At 41.0% G+C, this 13,358-nt stretch overlaps 7 protein-coding genes across 9 annotated transcripts; 4 read left to right on the top strand and 3 right to left on the bottom strand.

The window, feature by feature from the left end:
- The first annotated feature begins 25 nt into the window (after positions 1 to 25).
- Positions 26 to 2,120, top strand: LOC6583773 (protein singles bar). Of its 2 annotated transcripts, none has more exons than XM_015161390.3 (4): positions 26 to 1,108; positions 1,170 to 1,310; positions 1,390 to 1,484; positions 1,819 to 2,120. In XM_015161390.3, exons 1-3 carry the CDS (start codon positions 797 to 799, stop codon positions 1,465 to 1,467), a joined length of 531 nt encoding a protein of 176 aa, XP_015016876.1. In that variant the 5' UTR covers positions 26 to 796; the 3' UTR covers positions 1,468 to 1,484; positions 1,819 to 2,120. The 2 variants fall into 2 exon arrangements, with proteins under 2 accessions (XP_015016876.1, XP_002009438.1); XM_002009402.4 differs by having other exon boundaries at positions 1,650 to 2,120.
- On the bottom strand, positions 1,989 to 4,962 carry LOC6583772 (anoctamin-8). Its single transcript, XM_002009401.4, has 8 exons — positions 4,617 to 4,962; positions 4,401 to 4,543; positions 4,195 to 4,301; positions 3,861 to 4,131; positions 3,555 to 3,767; positions 2,528 to 3,498; positions 2,269 to 2,445; positions 1,989 to 2,206 (listed from the first exon to the last, which is right to left on the bottom strand). Exons 1-8 carry the CDS (start codon positions 4,633 to 4,635, stop codon positions 2,176 to 2,178), a joined length of 1,932 nt encoding a protein of 643 aa, XP_002009437.1. The 5' UTR covers positions 4,636 to 4,962; the 3' UTR covers positions 1,989 to 2,175.
- Positions 4,963 to 5,143: 181 nt separating this feature from the next.
- Positions 5,144 to 7,226, bottom strand: LOC6583771 (GATOR complex protein NPRL2). The gene is made up of 3 exons (XM_002009400.4): positions 6,721 to 7,226; positions 6,136 to 6,642; positions 5,144 to 6,074 (listed from the first exon to the last, which is right to left on the bottom strand). The coding sequence occupies exons 1-3, from the start codon at positions 6,829 to 6,831 to the stop codon at positions 5,520 to 5,522; spliced, it is 1,173 nt and encodes a 390-aa protein (XP_002009436.1). The 5' UTR covers positions 6,832 to 7,226; the 3' UTR covers positions 5,144 to 5,519.
- A 394-nt stretch (positions 7,227 to 7,620) lies between these two features.
- LOC6583770 (density-regulated protein homolog) lies at positions 7,621 to 8,579 on the top strand. Its single transcript, XM_002009399.4, has 3 exons — positions 7,621 to 7,910; positions 7,968 to 8,229; positions 8,295 to 8,579. The coding sequence occupies exons 1-3, from the start codon at positions 7,800 to 7,802 to the stop codon at positions 8,477 to 8,479; spliced, it is 558 nt and encodes a 185-aa protein (XP_002009435.1). The 5' UTR covers positions 7,621 to 7,799; the 3' UTR covers positions 8,480 to 8,579.
- LOC6583769 (DNA-directed RNA polymerase III subunit RPC9) lies at positions 8,550 to 9,214 on the bottom strand. The gene is made up of 3 exons (XM_002009398.4): positions 9,109 to 9,214; positions 8,784 to 9,051; positions 8,550 to 8,716 (listed from the first exon to the last, which is right to left on the bottom strand). Exons 1-3 carry the CDS (start codon positions 9,114 to 9,116, stop codon positions 8,591 to 8,593), a joined length of 402 nt encoding a protein of 133 aa, XP_002009434.1. The 5' UTR covers positions 9,117 to 9,214; the 3' UTR covers positions 8,550 to 8,590.
- A 474-nt stretch (positions 9,215 to 9,688) lies between these two features.
- On the top strand, positions 9,689 to 10,660 carry LOC6583768. The gene has a single exon (XM_002009397.1). The coding sequence runs from the start codon at positions 9,689 to 9,691 to the stop codon at positions 10,658 to 10,660; it is 972 nt and encodes a 323-aa protein (XP_002009433.1).
- Positions 10,661 to 11,596: 936 nt separating this feature from the next.
- On the top strand, positions 11,597 to 12,965 carry LOC6583767. Of its 2 annotated transcripts, XM_032731986.2 has the most exons (2): positions 11,984 to 12,072; positions 12,126 to 12,965. In XM_032731986.2, the coding sequence occupies exon 2, from the start codon at positions 12,135 to 12,137 to the stop codon at positions 12,759 to 12,761; it is 627 nt and encodes a 208-aa protein (XP_032587877.1). In that variant the 5' UTR covers positions 11,984 to 12,072; positions 12,126 to 12,134; the 3' UTR covers positions 12,762 to 12,965. The 2 variants fall into 2 exon arrangements, with proteins under 2 accessions (XP_002009432.1, XP_032587877.1); XM_002009396.4 differs by having other exon boundaries at positions 11,597 to 12,965.
- The last annotated feature ends 393 nt before the right edge of the window (positions 12,966 to 13,358 follow it).

Here is a 13,358-nt window from a genome sequence, read left to right as displayed (position 1 = left end):
GTGGCAGGCAAGCCGAGGGCGAGAGAGAGAGAGAGAGGGAGAGGGAGAGAGATAGAGAGGTGTGAGAGAAATATGGAAACTGAGAAATATAGAGAAACTAAAAGAAATATAGAGAAAGAAGAGATAGGGATGCACAGGACAGGACACAGGAAGAGGAACATACAGAGAGAGAGAGAGAGAGAGATAGAAAAAAATAAAGAGAAAGAGAAAGTGAAAAAACACATAGTGAGAGCGAGGAAGAGAAAAACCAAGACACAGAGGGTTTGGGAAAGAACAAAAGAGCTAGCGAATCTAACGGACTGAGAAAGAGAGGCGATAAAAAACTAAGAGACTAAAAAGATATAGAAACTGGAAGAGAAGGGAGAGGAAAAAAGAGGGATTGACAAACAGACAGACAGAGAGGGAAAGGGACTAATTAAAACAAAGACGGAGAGAGGGGAAAGAGACAGACAAAAAGCGAGAGAGCCATAGAGAGAGAAAAAAGAAACACTCAGGGACTGAGAAAAGGATTGGAATTGAGAGAGAAGTTAAAAAAGGAAGGAAAGACAAAAATGGTAGTAAAATACGATTTATAAATAGAACATTGAGTAAACATAAATAAATAGAGAATTTTCGATCATGTGAAGACAGAGCCGAACCACTGTGCAGCTGTTGCCGCAGCCATCGCTGGGGGGCAGGCAGCGCTATTTATAGACGCGTTGCATCCGCAGCGTCTGTGCCTCTGCGGCTTTGTGCATCTGTGCTGCAGCAGGCACAATGCGTAGGTTAGTATCTTACGAATCGGCGTGCAGCATCGATGGCTTCCCTTGGCGTACGGCGCATGAATCAGCCGCTGGGCATCCGGGTCTGCTGCTGTCGCATTTGTACCTGCATCAACTTTGGCTTTGTGCTCTCGCCGGGCGGCCTGCTCAAGCTGATGCAGCTCGGCCTGGCCACGCTGTGCGAGGGACTGCTGATACGCTACGGCGTGCCATATGCCGATTCCATTGGGCAGGCGCTGACCAGCTTCTTGGCCACAACGGGCCACTGTTTCACCACCACGGGCATACTGCTGCTCTGCTATTGTTTCTCGGACAAGTCCTATGGCCTCATACGCCAGTCCCTCTTTGTGAGTAGCCACATTCTTGTATATCTAACTATGTGTAGTCTATAGACTTTGGCATTCGCAGGAAACACTGTTCCATGGCCTGGCCAGCTGCATGTACTTCAGCTCAGCCAGCTACATGGGCTTCGCCTGCGTTGTCTGGCTGCATCCGCAATTTCTAGTACGTCCCGGCTTCTGGGCATATCCGGCCATGACTGCCGCCTATGTAAGTATTGGCCATAGCTCAATTTCAATATACATATATATATATATATATATATTATCTATTGTATTCTTCTATGCAGTACATGGGCTATGCTGCGGGACTCCTACATGCTATCGACGCCTATCTCTCCTTCAAGTACTTTCGCAGAGCTAGCTAAGAGTGATGGGCTTTAAGGTATGCTTGATTATGCTTTTATAAATCCGACATGAACTTAAAAGATAGTTAAAGATGCTGCACTAACTGATATATAAACTATGTATAATATGTACATATATTTTACATCTGACTTTTACTATCTCTCTCTCTCTCTCTCTCTCTCTCTCTCTCTCTCTTTATCAGCGTGGAAAGTGTTGCAAATTTTTAAAAAGTTGTTTGATTTCAACTCGATTTTGAACATCCAATTGCAATACATAAAGCCTAATTTAAAAATATTAATTTATACCTAACTTCAACCATCATTAACTAATTTGTTTTCTCTCCTTCTCTTTCTCTTTTTATCACTGAACAGTTTATTCAGCCCAGACGAGCTCAACTATGCAACGACTTAATCTAGAGCTAAGACATATACTTATATACATATATAGATGTTTTTATATATACTAAGACTTTTCGCTGACTGATCTCTCCTATAAAGATGTCCAAGAAATTCGCATTTATCATGCAATTACAGTTTATATATGCATTTATGCAATTAGGTACGTTAAATGTATTTAAATATAGATAAATATGAGCGCAAACTCGTATTTAAGGCACCATTAGTTGAGAGATTTACAATAAAAGCATTTAAGTATATGTAAATTTGTATGTAAATGGACTGGTTCGCGTTTATACATATATTGGCCAGAATGATGGCCGTTAGCACCGTCTAAGCCATTTTATTGGCCGCTTTGAATTTCCTAAATGGATAAACAAAGTCAATATTAACAATATTTATATTAATATTAGCTTCAGTTCGTACTTAAGCTGCTTCAGCGCCTGGCTGGTCTCATAGTCAGCCTTCAGCAATCCAATGCGCACCCAGCGCGGACGCTCGTGAATCACCTTGTGTATGAGAAACTTGAGGCCCAGCAGCAGATGCTCGAAGATGACAAAGGACAGATCCGGTATGGAGGGCAGCCAATGGGCGAAGAATTGTCTGACAAAGAGAGCAAACATATAAATATATAAAGTGAGAGAGTGAGAGAGACCGAGAGAGAGAGAGTCAGCTATAAATTTACTTGACATTCGGCTGGAGAAAGAGCAGGCCGCAGTTGCTCAGCAGCGACATCACAGAGAGCAGCTCGAAGGCCAGCTGCCAGGCGCCAATGTTCTTGGCACGACGCGCGAACGGACGCTTGAAGATGTTGCACAGCTTGAACATGTCGATGTGGACGGCGAACACGTTGTTGATCAGCGCACCGATGGCGGCAAAGGGCGCCACGGCCGCAAAGAGCACCACGTAGCCGAACTGTATGCAGACCTGCAGATAGTCCTCGTAGGTGGAATGGTACTCATCGAGGCCGGATTCGTAGAATGCTTGCTCGTAACGCGGCTTGTTGCTGATGCCGCGCAGCTTCTCTGGCTCGATCTCTTTGTGGCGATACTTGGCATACTTCTGTCGCAGCACCGCCATCAGTGGTATGCCAATCTCCTGTGCTATGCACACCAATTGGAAGATGAGCAACTGCATCATCAGCTGGTACTTGAGCTGCTTGAGATCCTGCAACACGAACGCAATATAAAACTGGGAGAAGAAGTTGTTGACAATCTCGAAGAGCATCAGCTTATTGACCCGATGCCGCTCGTACTGCGACCTGGTGCGATGATTTTCCAAATTAGTCAGGAATGTGGCAAGTTTTTCGTATGCCCACGAGAAGATCGCTATCAGCATGGACTGCACAATGACGGGTATATAGAGCAGCCAGGAGTCCGCCCCGAAATCGGCTAGCACCTCGGCCTCTATTTGAAACTGATACAGAGCAAACCAGGCGGCAGCCACCACACAGCCCAGCACCACCGGATACGAAATGCAATACATTTGCAGGTACGTATAGCGCATCGGATAGTGCAGAGTCATCTTGCCCGTTATCGGATCCGGCTTCAGTTGGCCGTGGTAACCAGCGCGCGGCTTATCCAAGCTGCTCATCTCAATGGTGCCCCAGCGATAGGATAGACCAGCACATCGACGCTTCCACAGTTCCAGAAATATCTAAAACGAGGAGATGAAAATGAGATTCAACGGGAAATCCAGATTTGATCACTCACCGTTGTCCAAACCACATAGAAGCTGCACACGAGCGAAAGATTGAGATTCATGAGGGATTGCAGTATGCCAAACACAGACGGAAAGATCAGGGCCTTCGTATAGAACTCAATGAAGGCAAAGTACAGGCCAATGCTGGAGCCAAAGTAGTTGCGTATCTCCTCGATGGGCAACGTTGTGCGTTTCAGGTTGAGATGGAAGCGATCCAAATAGAGCTGGAAGACAAAGTGGAAAGTGAATGATAGTTGTGATACTTTCGATGAATAGATGTAGAGGGAATACTCCCATTCCAATTGATCGGTACATACAATATCATGCAATGGAAACATGTCCTCGATGTAGCCTTTCTGTATGTAGGATCGTATAGCCGGCTCCACCACATCCTTAATCAGCACAGGTGTCTCGCAGTATTGCAATATTTGCTCCTGCGTCATGCCCGGCAGCAGAAAATCGGAGACACAACCATAGTTGAACTTTTGCATGCTGCCCGTTGTTGTCATCTTCTCCAGCTCGGCGGCATCGGCCAGACGGAGCAGCGTATCCAAGCTGGCCGACAGATACAAATACTTTTCGGTTTTGCTAAAATATGGTCAACAATGAAAAATATGATAATGGTAAATGCTAATCCTAATAGAGGTTTACCTGACAATTTCCAGTGTGGTTTGTATATCAAACTCCTGAATGATCTTCTCCACATCCTGGCAGTGGCGCAGTTTGGCCTTCTCCGTGAATATGATAACTATGTACGTCTGCAATAGATACGAAATACCTGTACTCATAGCATATATGTACATACATATGTATGTATGCACATACATATAATAATTTATTATTGCACGCAGACTAACCTTGCCAAATGTCTCCGCTTCTTCGTCGTCGTCGATGACGTCGATGGTGCCATGTTGCGAGCGCTGTCTCTGCAGCGCCTCGAGCTTCAAACTGCGCTGCCGGCGAAAGAGCTGATTTTCGATAATGTTTCGGGTGCGTGGACCTGGAATAATAAACAGTTTTATATAAACAGTTATATATATACATCATATAAATCACATCTATAAACTACTTACTCTTCGCATCTTCGGACATTGTTTATGATGAGTCGTCGCCGTTGCTGCTGCAAATGCGAATAACAATGCCAGAATTTTGCCAAAGCGGCGAATAAAGTGTCTCACTCATGCACACAGACACGCACACACACATGCATACACATATATTTTTCTGTATAATTATTAGGTTTGTCCCAATGCCAGCAAGAAAAATGTTTTAATAACGCCAAAACATTTCAAAACGTGGCCAGTGCCAGAGATTGTGGCTATTTTAGCATTTCTCTGATTATTGCCGGTTTCTCTAGTTCTATCCGCTCTACTGCGCTCCCACTCGCACTCGCGCACGCATATGCACACATAAGCAGAACTGCGTGTGTGTTTAGTGTCGCACTTATTCACGCTGTGACGTCACAATGCCAAGCCGAACAGCTGATTGGAGAACTGTTTATACGCAGCATTAATGGAGAGTATGTTGATCACATTGGGCCAAGCAAAAAAGTCTACAAATATTAGCAAGTTTCTTAAAGGTTAATAATATAATATGTATATTGTCATTTATTTGTATGAATGTTTAATAATTTGTAATTGTACATGTATAATAGATTTTTAAAAATTAGTAATTCTAGATAACATTTTCGGGGTGTGAAAGAGAAGGGATATGCTTTTGTGCGTGATCTATGCAATTTTGTTTTTGTTTTGTACAAATAGTATCCCTAATAATTAATATTATTAACAATTCGGCTTATTTATTTAATATTCAGCACTATGCAGCTAGCTGTAGCTCTTATTCTGTTTCTCCTCAAGATTTAACAAACATTGTGTATAGAATGGAAACATAATTATCATAATATAAACTACACATAAAAACGGTTCAGACAATTTACAATTGAAACATACATATATGTAAAGACGAGAGGCATTGAACTACTTCCAAATCACAGTCACATTCGTATCCTTTTCAATATCCTTCTCGATGGTGAACGGCGAGAGGCCAGTCTTGCAGCAAATCTCATCGAAACTTATCAGACCCGTGTACATCTTTTGGCGGCCCGATGGCACCGATCCGGTAAAAACCGGATACTTCTGTATGCAGCGTATAAACTTATGCTGCAATCCAAAGATAACCATCTTGCGTTCATCAATATTGTTATCCTGCGGACAGAGGCGCTGGCAAATGGCACGAAGCGTAACGCCGTGCGTCATGGACGCATAGAACTGGAAGATTTTCTGAACGCTGGGCAGAAGTTTATCGGGTTGGAGTGCCACGTATTTGCGACAGGCATTACTCAATGCTGTGCTCTGTATGAGTTTCTTCAGATTCTGCGTCATATAGACATTGCTATACTTCAATATGGGCAACAATTGCACGACTCCATAATAGACCAAATTCTGTATGCACGATTTGACCAAATCCGTTTCCACATCCGCCTCAGCAGCTATGCGAGCCACGTGATTGATGCCATTGATATACGGCAATATCTACAAGCAGACTTGTGGAATAAATCTGAATCTTTTTAGATTTTTAGATATATCACACTACCTGCTGTGTGGTTAGGTCCCAGTTTTCGAGTGGAGTATCTCGGAGATTGGCTAGCAGTAGGGGCACCATGTGATCCTTGACTGGCGGCGGATCTGGCTTATGCATCACAATCTTTAAATATATTGTATTATCTCCCTCAACGATGGTCGCCACTTTGCGCTCATTCAGATCCCGGAGGACCGTCTCAAAGATTTTTTGCAGGCGCAGTTTGTCGTCTTCGCGTGATAAAAAGCACGATTCCTCCTCCATCATAATCAAGTACTCAGATAGTTTTTTAACAACGGGCTCATATTGCACGGACCGAGCACGCGAATCGCAAACGAAGCATAGATTGAAGAGGAATGCATTACGTGCATATTTCTGCTGGTCCTGTATGCCCACTGGGTAGCCAACGATTTTCACCTCCATCGCATTCACTGTCAGGATGCAGCGCTGCAGATGCTGTTTGGGTATAATGTAAACGTTGATGGCATCGAATACCTCTTTGGAAATGTAATTCTCTGGCACCTTTTAACAAGAACATGTTGTTCCAATTATTTATTTTATTTTTTCTATTATTTGTTATTGTTATTGTTGGTGGCGTACCTGACAGCTAATTTTGCAGCCAGCCGTTGCATGGAATTCGCTTAAGAAAATGCAGCGTATTTTGCCTTCGGTGCTGCCGGGGCTGACACCTTCATTTGCGTGAGAGTGCATTGTTATTGATTGCACCTGCCACGCTCATCGCACTTTACAGATTTTTGACAATCTAGCAAACCTATTTCCACACAATATGTTTCCATTCGCGATTGTAAGCTAACCAGCCAGAGGCAATCCCATATACATATATATGTACATATATATAAATATGTATATGCGCAGATATTTTACTCTCGCTTGATTTTGCTCTCTCTGCGCAGCACGTCACAAAATTCAGCATTTACAAAGATTTGATGTGAGTCTGGCAGATATAAAAATAAATTCTAGCCATACTGGTATTGTTATGGATAACATAACAAATTTCATATTTCATGTCGACATTGCGTCTGCGATACAATTCGGTGCTTCTAGCCAACCATTAAATTGTGACGGAGTTGATGATCGGTTCACTCCCATAAAAAAAGATTCACTGATCTCTCAAAAATTCCGAAGTGAACCAGTTCCATCAAAGTGATCTATGAATTACTTGTATTGATTTACGACTAAATTTTACTATGCGATTTGTTTTCATCGTACATTTAAACATTAAAAATAACCTCTTGAAACAAATTTCAAAATTTATTTAAAACTTGATTATTCAATTTTAACGGCGGCGAGCGACCGTCTCCAAGAATCTTTATGAGCACAAAGAAGCTGCCAATATTATACGTTACAACAAAACAAAGATTCAGTTGGAACATTTGGGAAAATTTCGATGCATATTTCAATCTTTTTTATATTATTAACATAATATTTAAATTTATTAATATAATTTTCAAATTTTATGAAAAAGTAAAGTACTTTTAGCTATCCGGCAAGGCCGTATCATAAGTGACAACTGACAATTGCTTTAAGCGCTGAATCCGATTGCCGGCATTTGTTTTTATCGGACAGCGATTGTTCCGATACTCGTGCCTTCGTCGTTTCTTTGTAAAATTACCTCTGCAAGTAAATTTGCACAATTTAGCAGTAAATAAAGTTGGGAAATGACGAATGAAACCACAAATGCCGCTGACCGACTTAAGCTCGGTCCGCGTGAAAATGTTACGTATCCCATAGTAATGAAATATTGCGGACACTGCTCCATGCCAATAGAGGTAAGTGAAGCCCATTTTCGAAAAGTGTATCTGTTTATTAAGGAAATGGTTTTGCAGTACTGCGAATACTATCCCGAATACGACAAATGTAAGGAATGGTTGGAGCGCAATCTGCCCGATGATTTCGAGCGCCTTAAAATTGAGGAAGAGCAGGCAGCTGCTGATGGCACAGACGATGACAAGAAGCGTCAAAAACGGGGCGGCAAGGGTCTGCTGCGCGTTAAAAAGAAGGAAGATGTCCCCAAACGCATTTGTGTCTCCCGTGCTGCCCGCGGCAAAAAGAAGTCGGTGACAGTGGTTACCGGATTAAGTACCTTTGGTAGGCAGTGTTACGCTTGTAATTGTGCATGAAAAGACTTTATAAAATGTCTCACCCATTTGCAGATATCGATCTGAAAGTGGCTGCCAAGTTTTTTGGTACGAAATTCGCTTGCGGATCGTCAGTGACTGGAGATGATGAAATTGTCATTCAGGGCGATGTTAAAGATGATTTGTTTGATGTTATCCCCGAAAAATGGGCTGAGATTGATGAGGATGTTATTGAGGATCTTGGCGATCTGAAGCGTTAATCGAAAATATAGCTGCCAATAGCAATTATTGTCCTGCTTAAGAAGTGTGCTTATTTTATACGCATATTACTTCAAATAAAAAATGATTTAATCTCTAGTATATATAGTTTTTTATGTCGGTGCTTGTTGGTTGGCTTGTACCGGTTCCGTGGTAGTATTCGAGAAGTGCTTATGCGTTAGCTGGATAATAGCCTCGTTCTCCTCGTCAGTGAGTGGGACTTTATTATCGTCAATAAGCTGCAAGAAGATAAGTGCAAATCATTTAATATTTAAAAATTTATCATAAGAGCATAGATGTGTTTACCAGTTGTGTATGCAGGGCACTGGTGGGAGGATCATTAACCATTTGAAGCTGCTCATGTGGCATCAACCTATAGGTGGCCAAGTCACACAGATAGCCTTTAATGGATTCACGTGTTTGTGTTTTACAAGGCGATTCTTCGAGGTACTGTAGAGCCTCGTAAGTAACCGTTGCGAGATTGTGCATGCCCCATTTCTTTTTGGTGCCCTTTATATGTTGTAATATTTGCATCACCTCAAAATTTGTGATATACGAGTAAGTGGCATTTACCCTATTAATATTGGCACGGATTAATATAATTAACTAGATCGTAAAATATCTTACTTACGTCTCCATACTGCTTAATTAATTCATAGCCATAAACAATTTGTAAACAAGCACGATAACCACACACGAGTTCCACCGATTGGAAGTGGTATCGACCATTAAGTAATCGATGAAAACATTTCCAAGCACGCACGAGTATCGGGCAAAAAACTGTGCAGAAGTATTGGCGCGAATAACAAACGTTTCGATTATTATTAAAAGTCGCAAAAGATTATTAAAGCGCATAGTAGGCGTGCCAACATAGTGTCACATTTGTTTGAAATTCAAGTAACTAACTAATTTATAGTCATATTCATTTAAACCCATTTGTTTTGTGTAGGGCTATACATCGATTTTTCGATAATTTTTTTTTTTTTACTACTCGGCTTTTGCTCTTTAAACAACTTTTTTCCAAATTCAGTACCAAAAATATAATGGGGGTCGCGGATACAGATAAAAAACCAACCAAAGACACAATTGAAATTAGGGTCCCAAGGCCCAGATATCGCTCACTCTTTAAGCGCCGCACAACGCAATTGAGCACGTCTTATTTGCACTTCAACTTGTGCAGCAATTTGCATCGGCAATGGAATCGACGCCGCATGCGTCGCCTGTTTTTGGCCGATAAGAGTGACTCCTTAAATCGTCGCATGGATTTTAAACAGAAGTTGTGGTCATATTTCATCTACTCGCTGATGCCCATGCTCCTGGTCATAGGCTTCAGCAGCTTTATGACATATTATCAAAATGCAGATGTCTTCACGAAGTTCATGCAGCGTTACACTACTCAATACCAGGCCACCGTGCACAACAAGCTTAACTACTGTGACCGCACGATGCCATTGCAGGACATGTTTGAGCACATCCAAGGCGCAGTCATCAATCAGGAGATAGCGTTGAAGCAACTCGAACATGCTCTGGCCAACCAAAGTTTCCAATCCATTGCGCTAGTCGGCACCTCAGGTGTGGGCAAGACCCTGACAATGCGCAAACTATTGGAGAAATATCCGTGGCCAGAGAATGTTCAGACCATTGCATGGAACGACTATGAGTTGATTGATATCGACGCGCGCTACAAGGCCGTTGGGAAAATTTTGGGCAATCTGGCGCATTGCGGTCGAAACTTAATCATTATTGACAACATGGCCATGTGTGATCTGGAGTACATGGCATCAATAAATGGCATGGTGCAGTCGAACTCCAAAGTGGCCAACGGCACCAACGACTCTGACAAGAAGTATCTGACCATCATTTATGTATTCAATGTGAATAGCATGCTACCCGAGGAGATCTACAGTGAGCAGCTGAAGATGTTGAAGCAGGTGGAGACCACAGCAATGATAGTCTATCGCATGTTTGGGCCCAAAGATCTGGAGGCCTGCGTGCGGCACGAGCAGCGACTGTTGGACCTCAAAATGGATGAGCGTCATATCGAAGACATGGTCAATACAACCGATGTCAAAATATCTGGCTGCAAGACTGTACGTGCCAAGGTTCTGGTCCTGGGACATCCTCTAATGACAGAAGAGGATATGCACAACAAGTTGAAATTCATTCCGGATGAAGGCCAATAGCTTTCCCAATTTTCAAGTAGTTTAGTTTTAGTTATATATATATTAGCTTAAATATTGTCTTTTGGCATTTAGTTTGTTAAACAAAAAAAAAATCTTAATTTAGGGCTTAGAGATTAAGGGCAAGACATTAGGTATTAGAGTCCGCTAAAATTCGAGTGTTACGTAGGATCTGCATGCATGTATGCTTGTGATTGCACTAAAGACTAAATTATATTTCGATTATAGGTTTTAGATTATATTATTTAGGGCATTTTAATTATAGCTAACATGAAGCTCATTAGAGTTTCGCGATCGATAGACAACTGAGACTGAGAAGCCTTCTGCGTATAAGTTCCTAATGTAATTCAACATCTCTGATTGTGATCATACTTTAACTCTAGTGATAAATAAAAAAAATTACAAAGCGAACTGAATAAAAGTGTATTTATATGTGAATACTTAAAGAAGTCTTTATTTTTGGGGCCGTTATCCAAAATGTAACATAAATTTAAATACACACATGACATATAGTTATAATTTAGGTACTCTAGTTTTAAAGATATTGAAGATATAATTTCGAAACTGATTGTCGGTAAGTTTTTATCGATAACATGAAAACAATGTTATCGTTATCGTTTTTAAAAACAAACTTGCTCTGCAAGTGACATACACGGTCTCTATCTCTTATACTGAGGCCGATGCGTTCATACATATGCACGGACAGCCAGACAGGCAGGCTGGGCTAAGTCCACCCAACTGATCAAGCATATATATATATATATATATGTATATCTGTCCCATTATGGAGTTCACGCCTTCTCCTGCCCGTTACATATATTTAACACCATTATACCCTGATTTGATATTTACAATGAGTACAGAGTTTTAAAATGGCAATTTGAATCTAAGGAGCACTGGTGAATAGAGTCGCAGCATTGGCTAGCTTTCAAATTTCGAACGGAGTATGTATATAGTATTTTGTTAAATTACAGTATGTTACTTGTTTGTTAGAATCCCTTCTTCCCTTGTCTTCAAAATTAAATTTCGTATATGTTTCGACAGATCTCTCTAAATATAACCATTTTTTCATTCTGTTTTATCAGTAAGCAAAATAAAATCTCTTAAATTCGTGTGAAAAAGTGACGAAAATCTGCAGTCCAAAGGAGAGAACGGTACACCGCATTGGTCGTACTTCCCGAAAAACAAAAATTTATATAACTTGAGTATATAAGTATTTTATATAATTTTTCTGACCGACTACATATATATTGAGTTGGCATAACAAAAAGCAAGCATAAAAAAAATAAAAAAAATCCTGAAAAGGTTGCAGCATTTACTTAGCTCCTTGAAGATGGCCCAATATGAGGAAATTGGAAATGTGAACATCTGGTGGTTCCCCGAGGACTTTTGCCAATCCCGCTTTGGGGACTATCGTAAGAGCGGAACAAATTCTTGCACGCTGATCTCTTTAATATTAGCCGATAAGGTGTCCAAGATGCCAAGTCTCAGCCAGAACGTGAAGGAGCTACCGGAAAAGGCCTGGGATCTCATTGGCGATTCGATCAATGAGGGCAATATTGTCTATCATGATGAAATTTCGGCTAATCTCAATATTAATATACCGGATGCTATGGCAGCTATACGCTCTCATCACAAGATCAACTTTCTCCTCGAGGAATGGTTCTTCACCCAGGTGGGCTCCGATCCGCTTAGTCCAATGATTGTCGGCGTTGAGTTGTCACGCATCTTTACCACTACTTTGGATGCCTTCAAGCAGGTCGACGGCGGGAATACGCCGTCCCAGCTGTTTGCTGCCATCGTCGCTGATTGCCGCACCGTCATGGTGAGCATCGACCTGCGTACCTCGATCGCATTCATTGTCGATTCACATCAGCATGGCAATAATGCTGGCGCCTTCTTTGCCCAGAGCGACGCGCATTATATAAGCGATTTAATGTTCTGGTTCATCAGCATGCTGGATCATATCTTTTCCAGTCATCCGGCTATCTTTGAGATATCCTTTCTGTGTGCTATGCCAGATATCGCACTTCGAATTCCTCCAGCTGTTAAGCAACACGCCAATAATATTTGCAAGTTCAAGAAGTCATCGAAGACAGCGTAGCTCTTCCTTGAGTCACATTGTTAATTTCACTTGAAACAAATTTCCTAACGAATTTGAAGACCCACCCATAGACACGAAACCCGTTTAATCCCCTTCATTGTTGAAGTTGTATTTCTAAGTTATTGTTTCTGTTAATTAACACAAATATGTAACCGGCAGTAATATCCCCATATTATTTAATAAAATTTGTATTTTTTGTGTTAAGATCAGAGTAATTATTCTTCGACAGCAATAGATAGATTTGTGTGATAAGTCATAAGATATGAATATATCAGATTCTAGATATTCGGCGCTAGCTCTAGCGACAATTACTATATACAGTACTAATATATATAGTTCAAAGTTCAATAAAAAAATTATATTTTGAAAACTTCATTATTAACTTGCATCAAAGTTAGTTAGAAATCTAGAATCTAGAATAATTGATGATGACCAAAGTATTCTTATGAAAAGAGATTTTATTACGTCTGTATATATTTTGGTATTTCATTTATTTTTTCGAAAAAAAAGTTGCGGTTTTTGATTTATTATTGTATAAGGTAGTTGTAGGTAGCATATAAATTTATATAACATACGATATACATACGATATATATAT

This window comes from Drosophila mojavensis, unplaced genomic scaffold (genome assembly GCF_018153725.1).
Source record: "Drosophila mojavensis isolate 15081-1352.22 unplaced genomic scaffold, ASM1815372v1 contig_136, whole genome shotgun sequence".
In the NCBI taxonomy this organism is placed as follows: Eukaryota; Metazoa; Arthropoda; class Insecta; order Diptera; family Drosophilidae; genus Drosophila; species Drosophila mojavensis.
The sequence above is the reverse complement of the archived record's forward strand: the minus strand, read 5'-3'. Positions and strand labels throughout refer to the sequence as shown.

Bases quoted from the DNA above. Each gene is read 5' to 3' on its own strand.
- LOC6583773 (XM_015161390.3), top strand. From the start codon at position 797: ATGGCTTCCCTTGGCGTACGGCGCATGAATCAGCCGCTGGGCATCCGG. The intron at 1,109-1,169 runs GTGAGTAGCCAC...TGGCATTCGCAG, and splicing joins TCATACGCCAGTCCCTCTTT to GAAACACTGTTCCATGGCCT. The intron at 1,311-1,389 runs GTAAGTATTGGC...TCTTCTATGCAG, and splicing joins CGGCCATGACTGCCGCCTAT to TACATGGGCTATGCTGCGGG.
- LOC6583770 (XM_002009399.4), top strand. From the start codon at position 7,800: ATGACGAATGAAACCACAAATGCCGCTGACCGACTTAAGCTCGGTCCG. The intron at 7,911-7,967 runs GTAAGTGAAGCC...ATGGTTTTGCAG, and splicing joins ACTGCTCCATGCCAATAGAG to TACTGCGAATACTATCCCGA. The intron at 8,230-8,294 runs GTAGGCAGTGTT...ACCCATTTGCAG, and splicing joins TACCGGATTAAGTACCTTTG to ATATCGATCTGAAAGTGGCT.
- LOC6583772 (XM_002009401.4), bottom strand. The intron at 4,302-4,400 runs GTTAGTCTGCGT...TATCTATTGCAG, and splicing joins AAGCGGAGACATTTGGCAAG to ACGTACATAGTTATCATATT. The intron at 4,132-4,194 runs GTAAACCTCTAT...ACCATATTTTAG, and splicing joins ACCACACTGGAAATTGTCAG to CAAAACCGAAAAGTATTTGT.
- LOC6583771 (XM_002009400.4), bottom strand. From the start codon at position 6,831: ATGCACTCTCACGCAAATGAAGGTGTCAGCCCCGGCAGCACCGAAGGC. The intron at 6,643-6,720 runs GTACGCCACCAA...TCTTGTTAAAAG, and splicing joins GCTGCAAAATTAGCTGTCAG to GTGCCAGAGAATTACATTTC. The intron at 6,075-6,135 runs GTAGTGTGATAT...GTCTGCTTGTAG, and splicing joins GGGACCTAACCACACAGCAG to ATATTGCCGTATATCAATGG.
- LOC6583768 (XM_002009397.1), top strand. From the start codon at position 9,689: ATGCGTCGCCTGTTTTTGGCCGATAAGAGTGACTCCTTAAATCGTCGC.
- LOC6583767 (XM_002009396.4), top strand. From the start codon at position 11,991: ATGGCCCAATATGAGGAAATTGGAAATGTGAACATCTGGTGGTTCCCC.
- LOC6583769 (XM_002009398.4), bottom strand. The intron at 8,717-8,783 runs GTAAACACATCT...ATCTTCTTGCAG, and splicing joins GTGCCCTGCATACACAACTG to CTTATTGACGATAATAAAGT.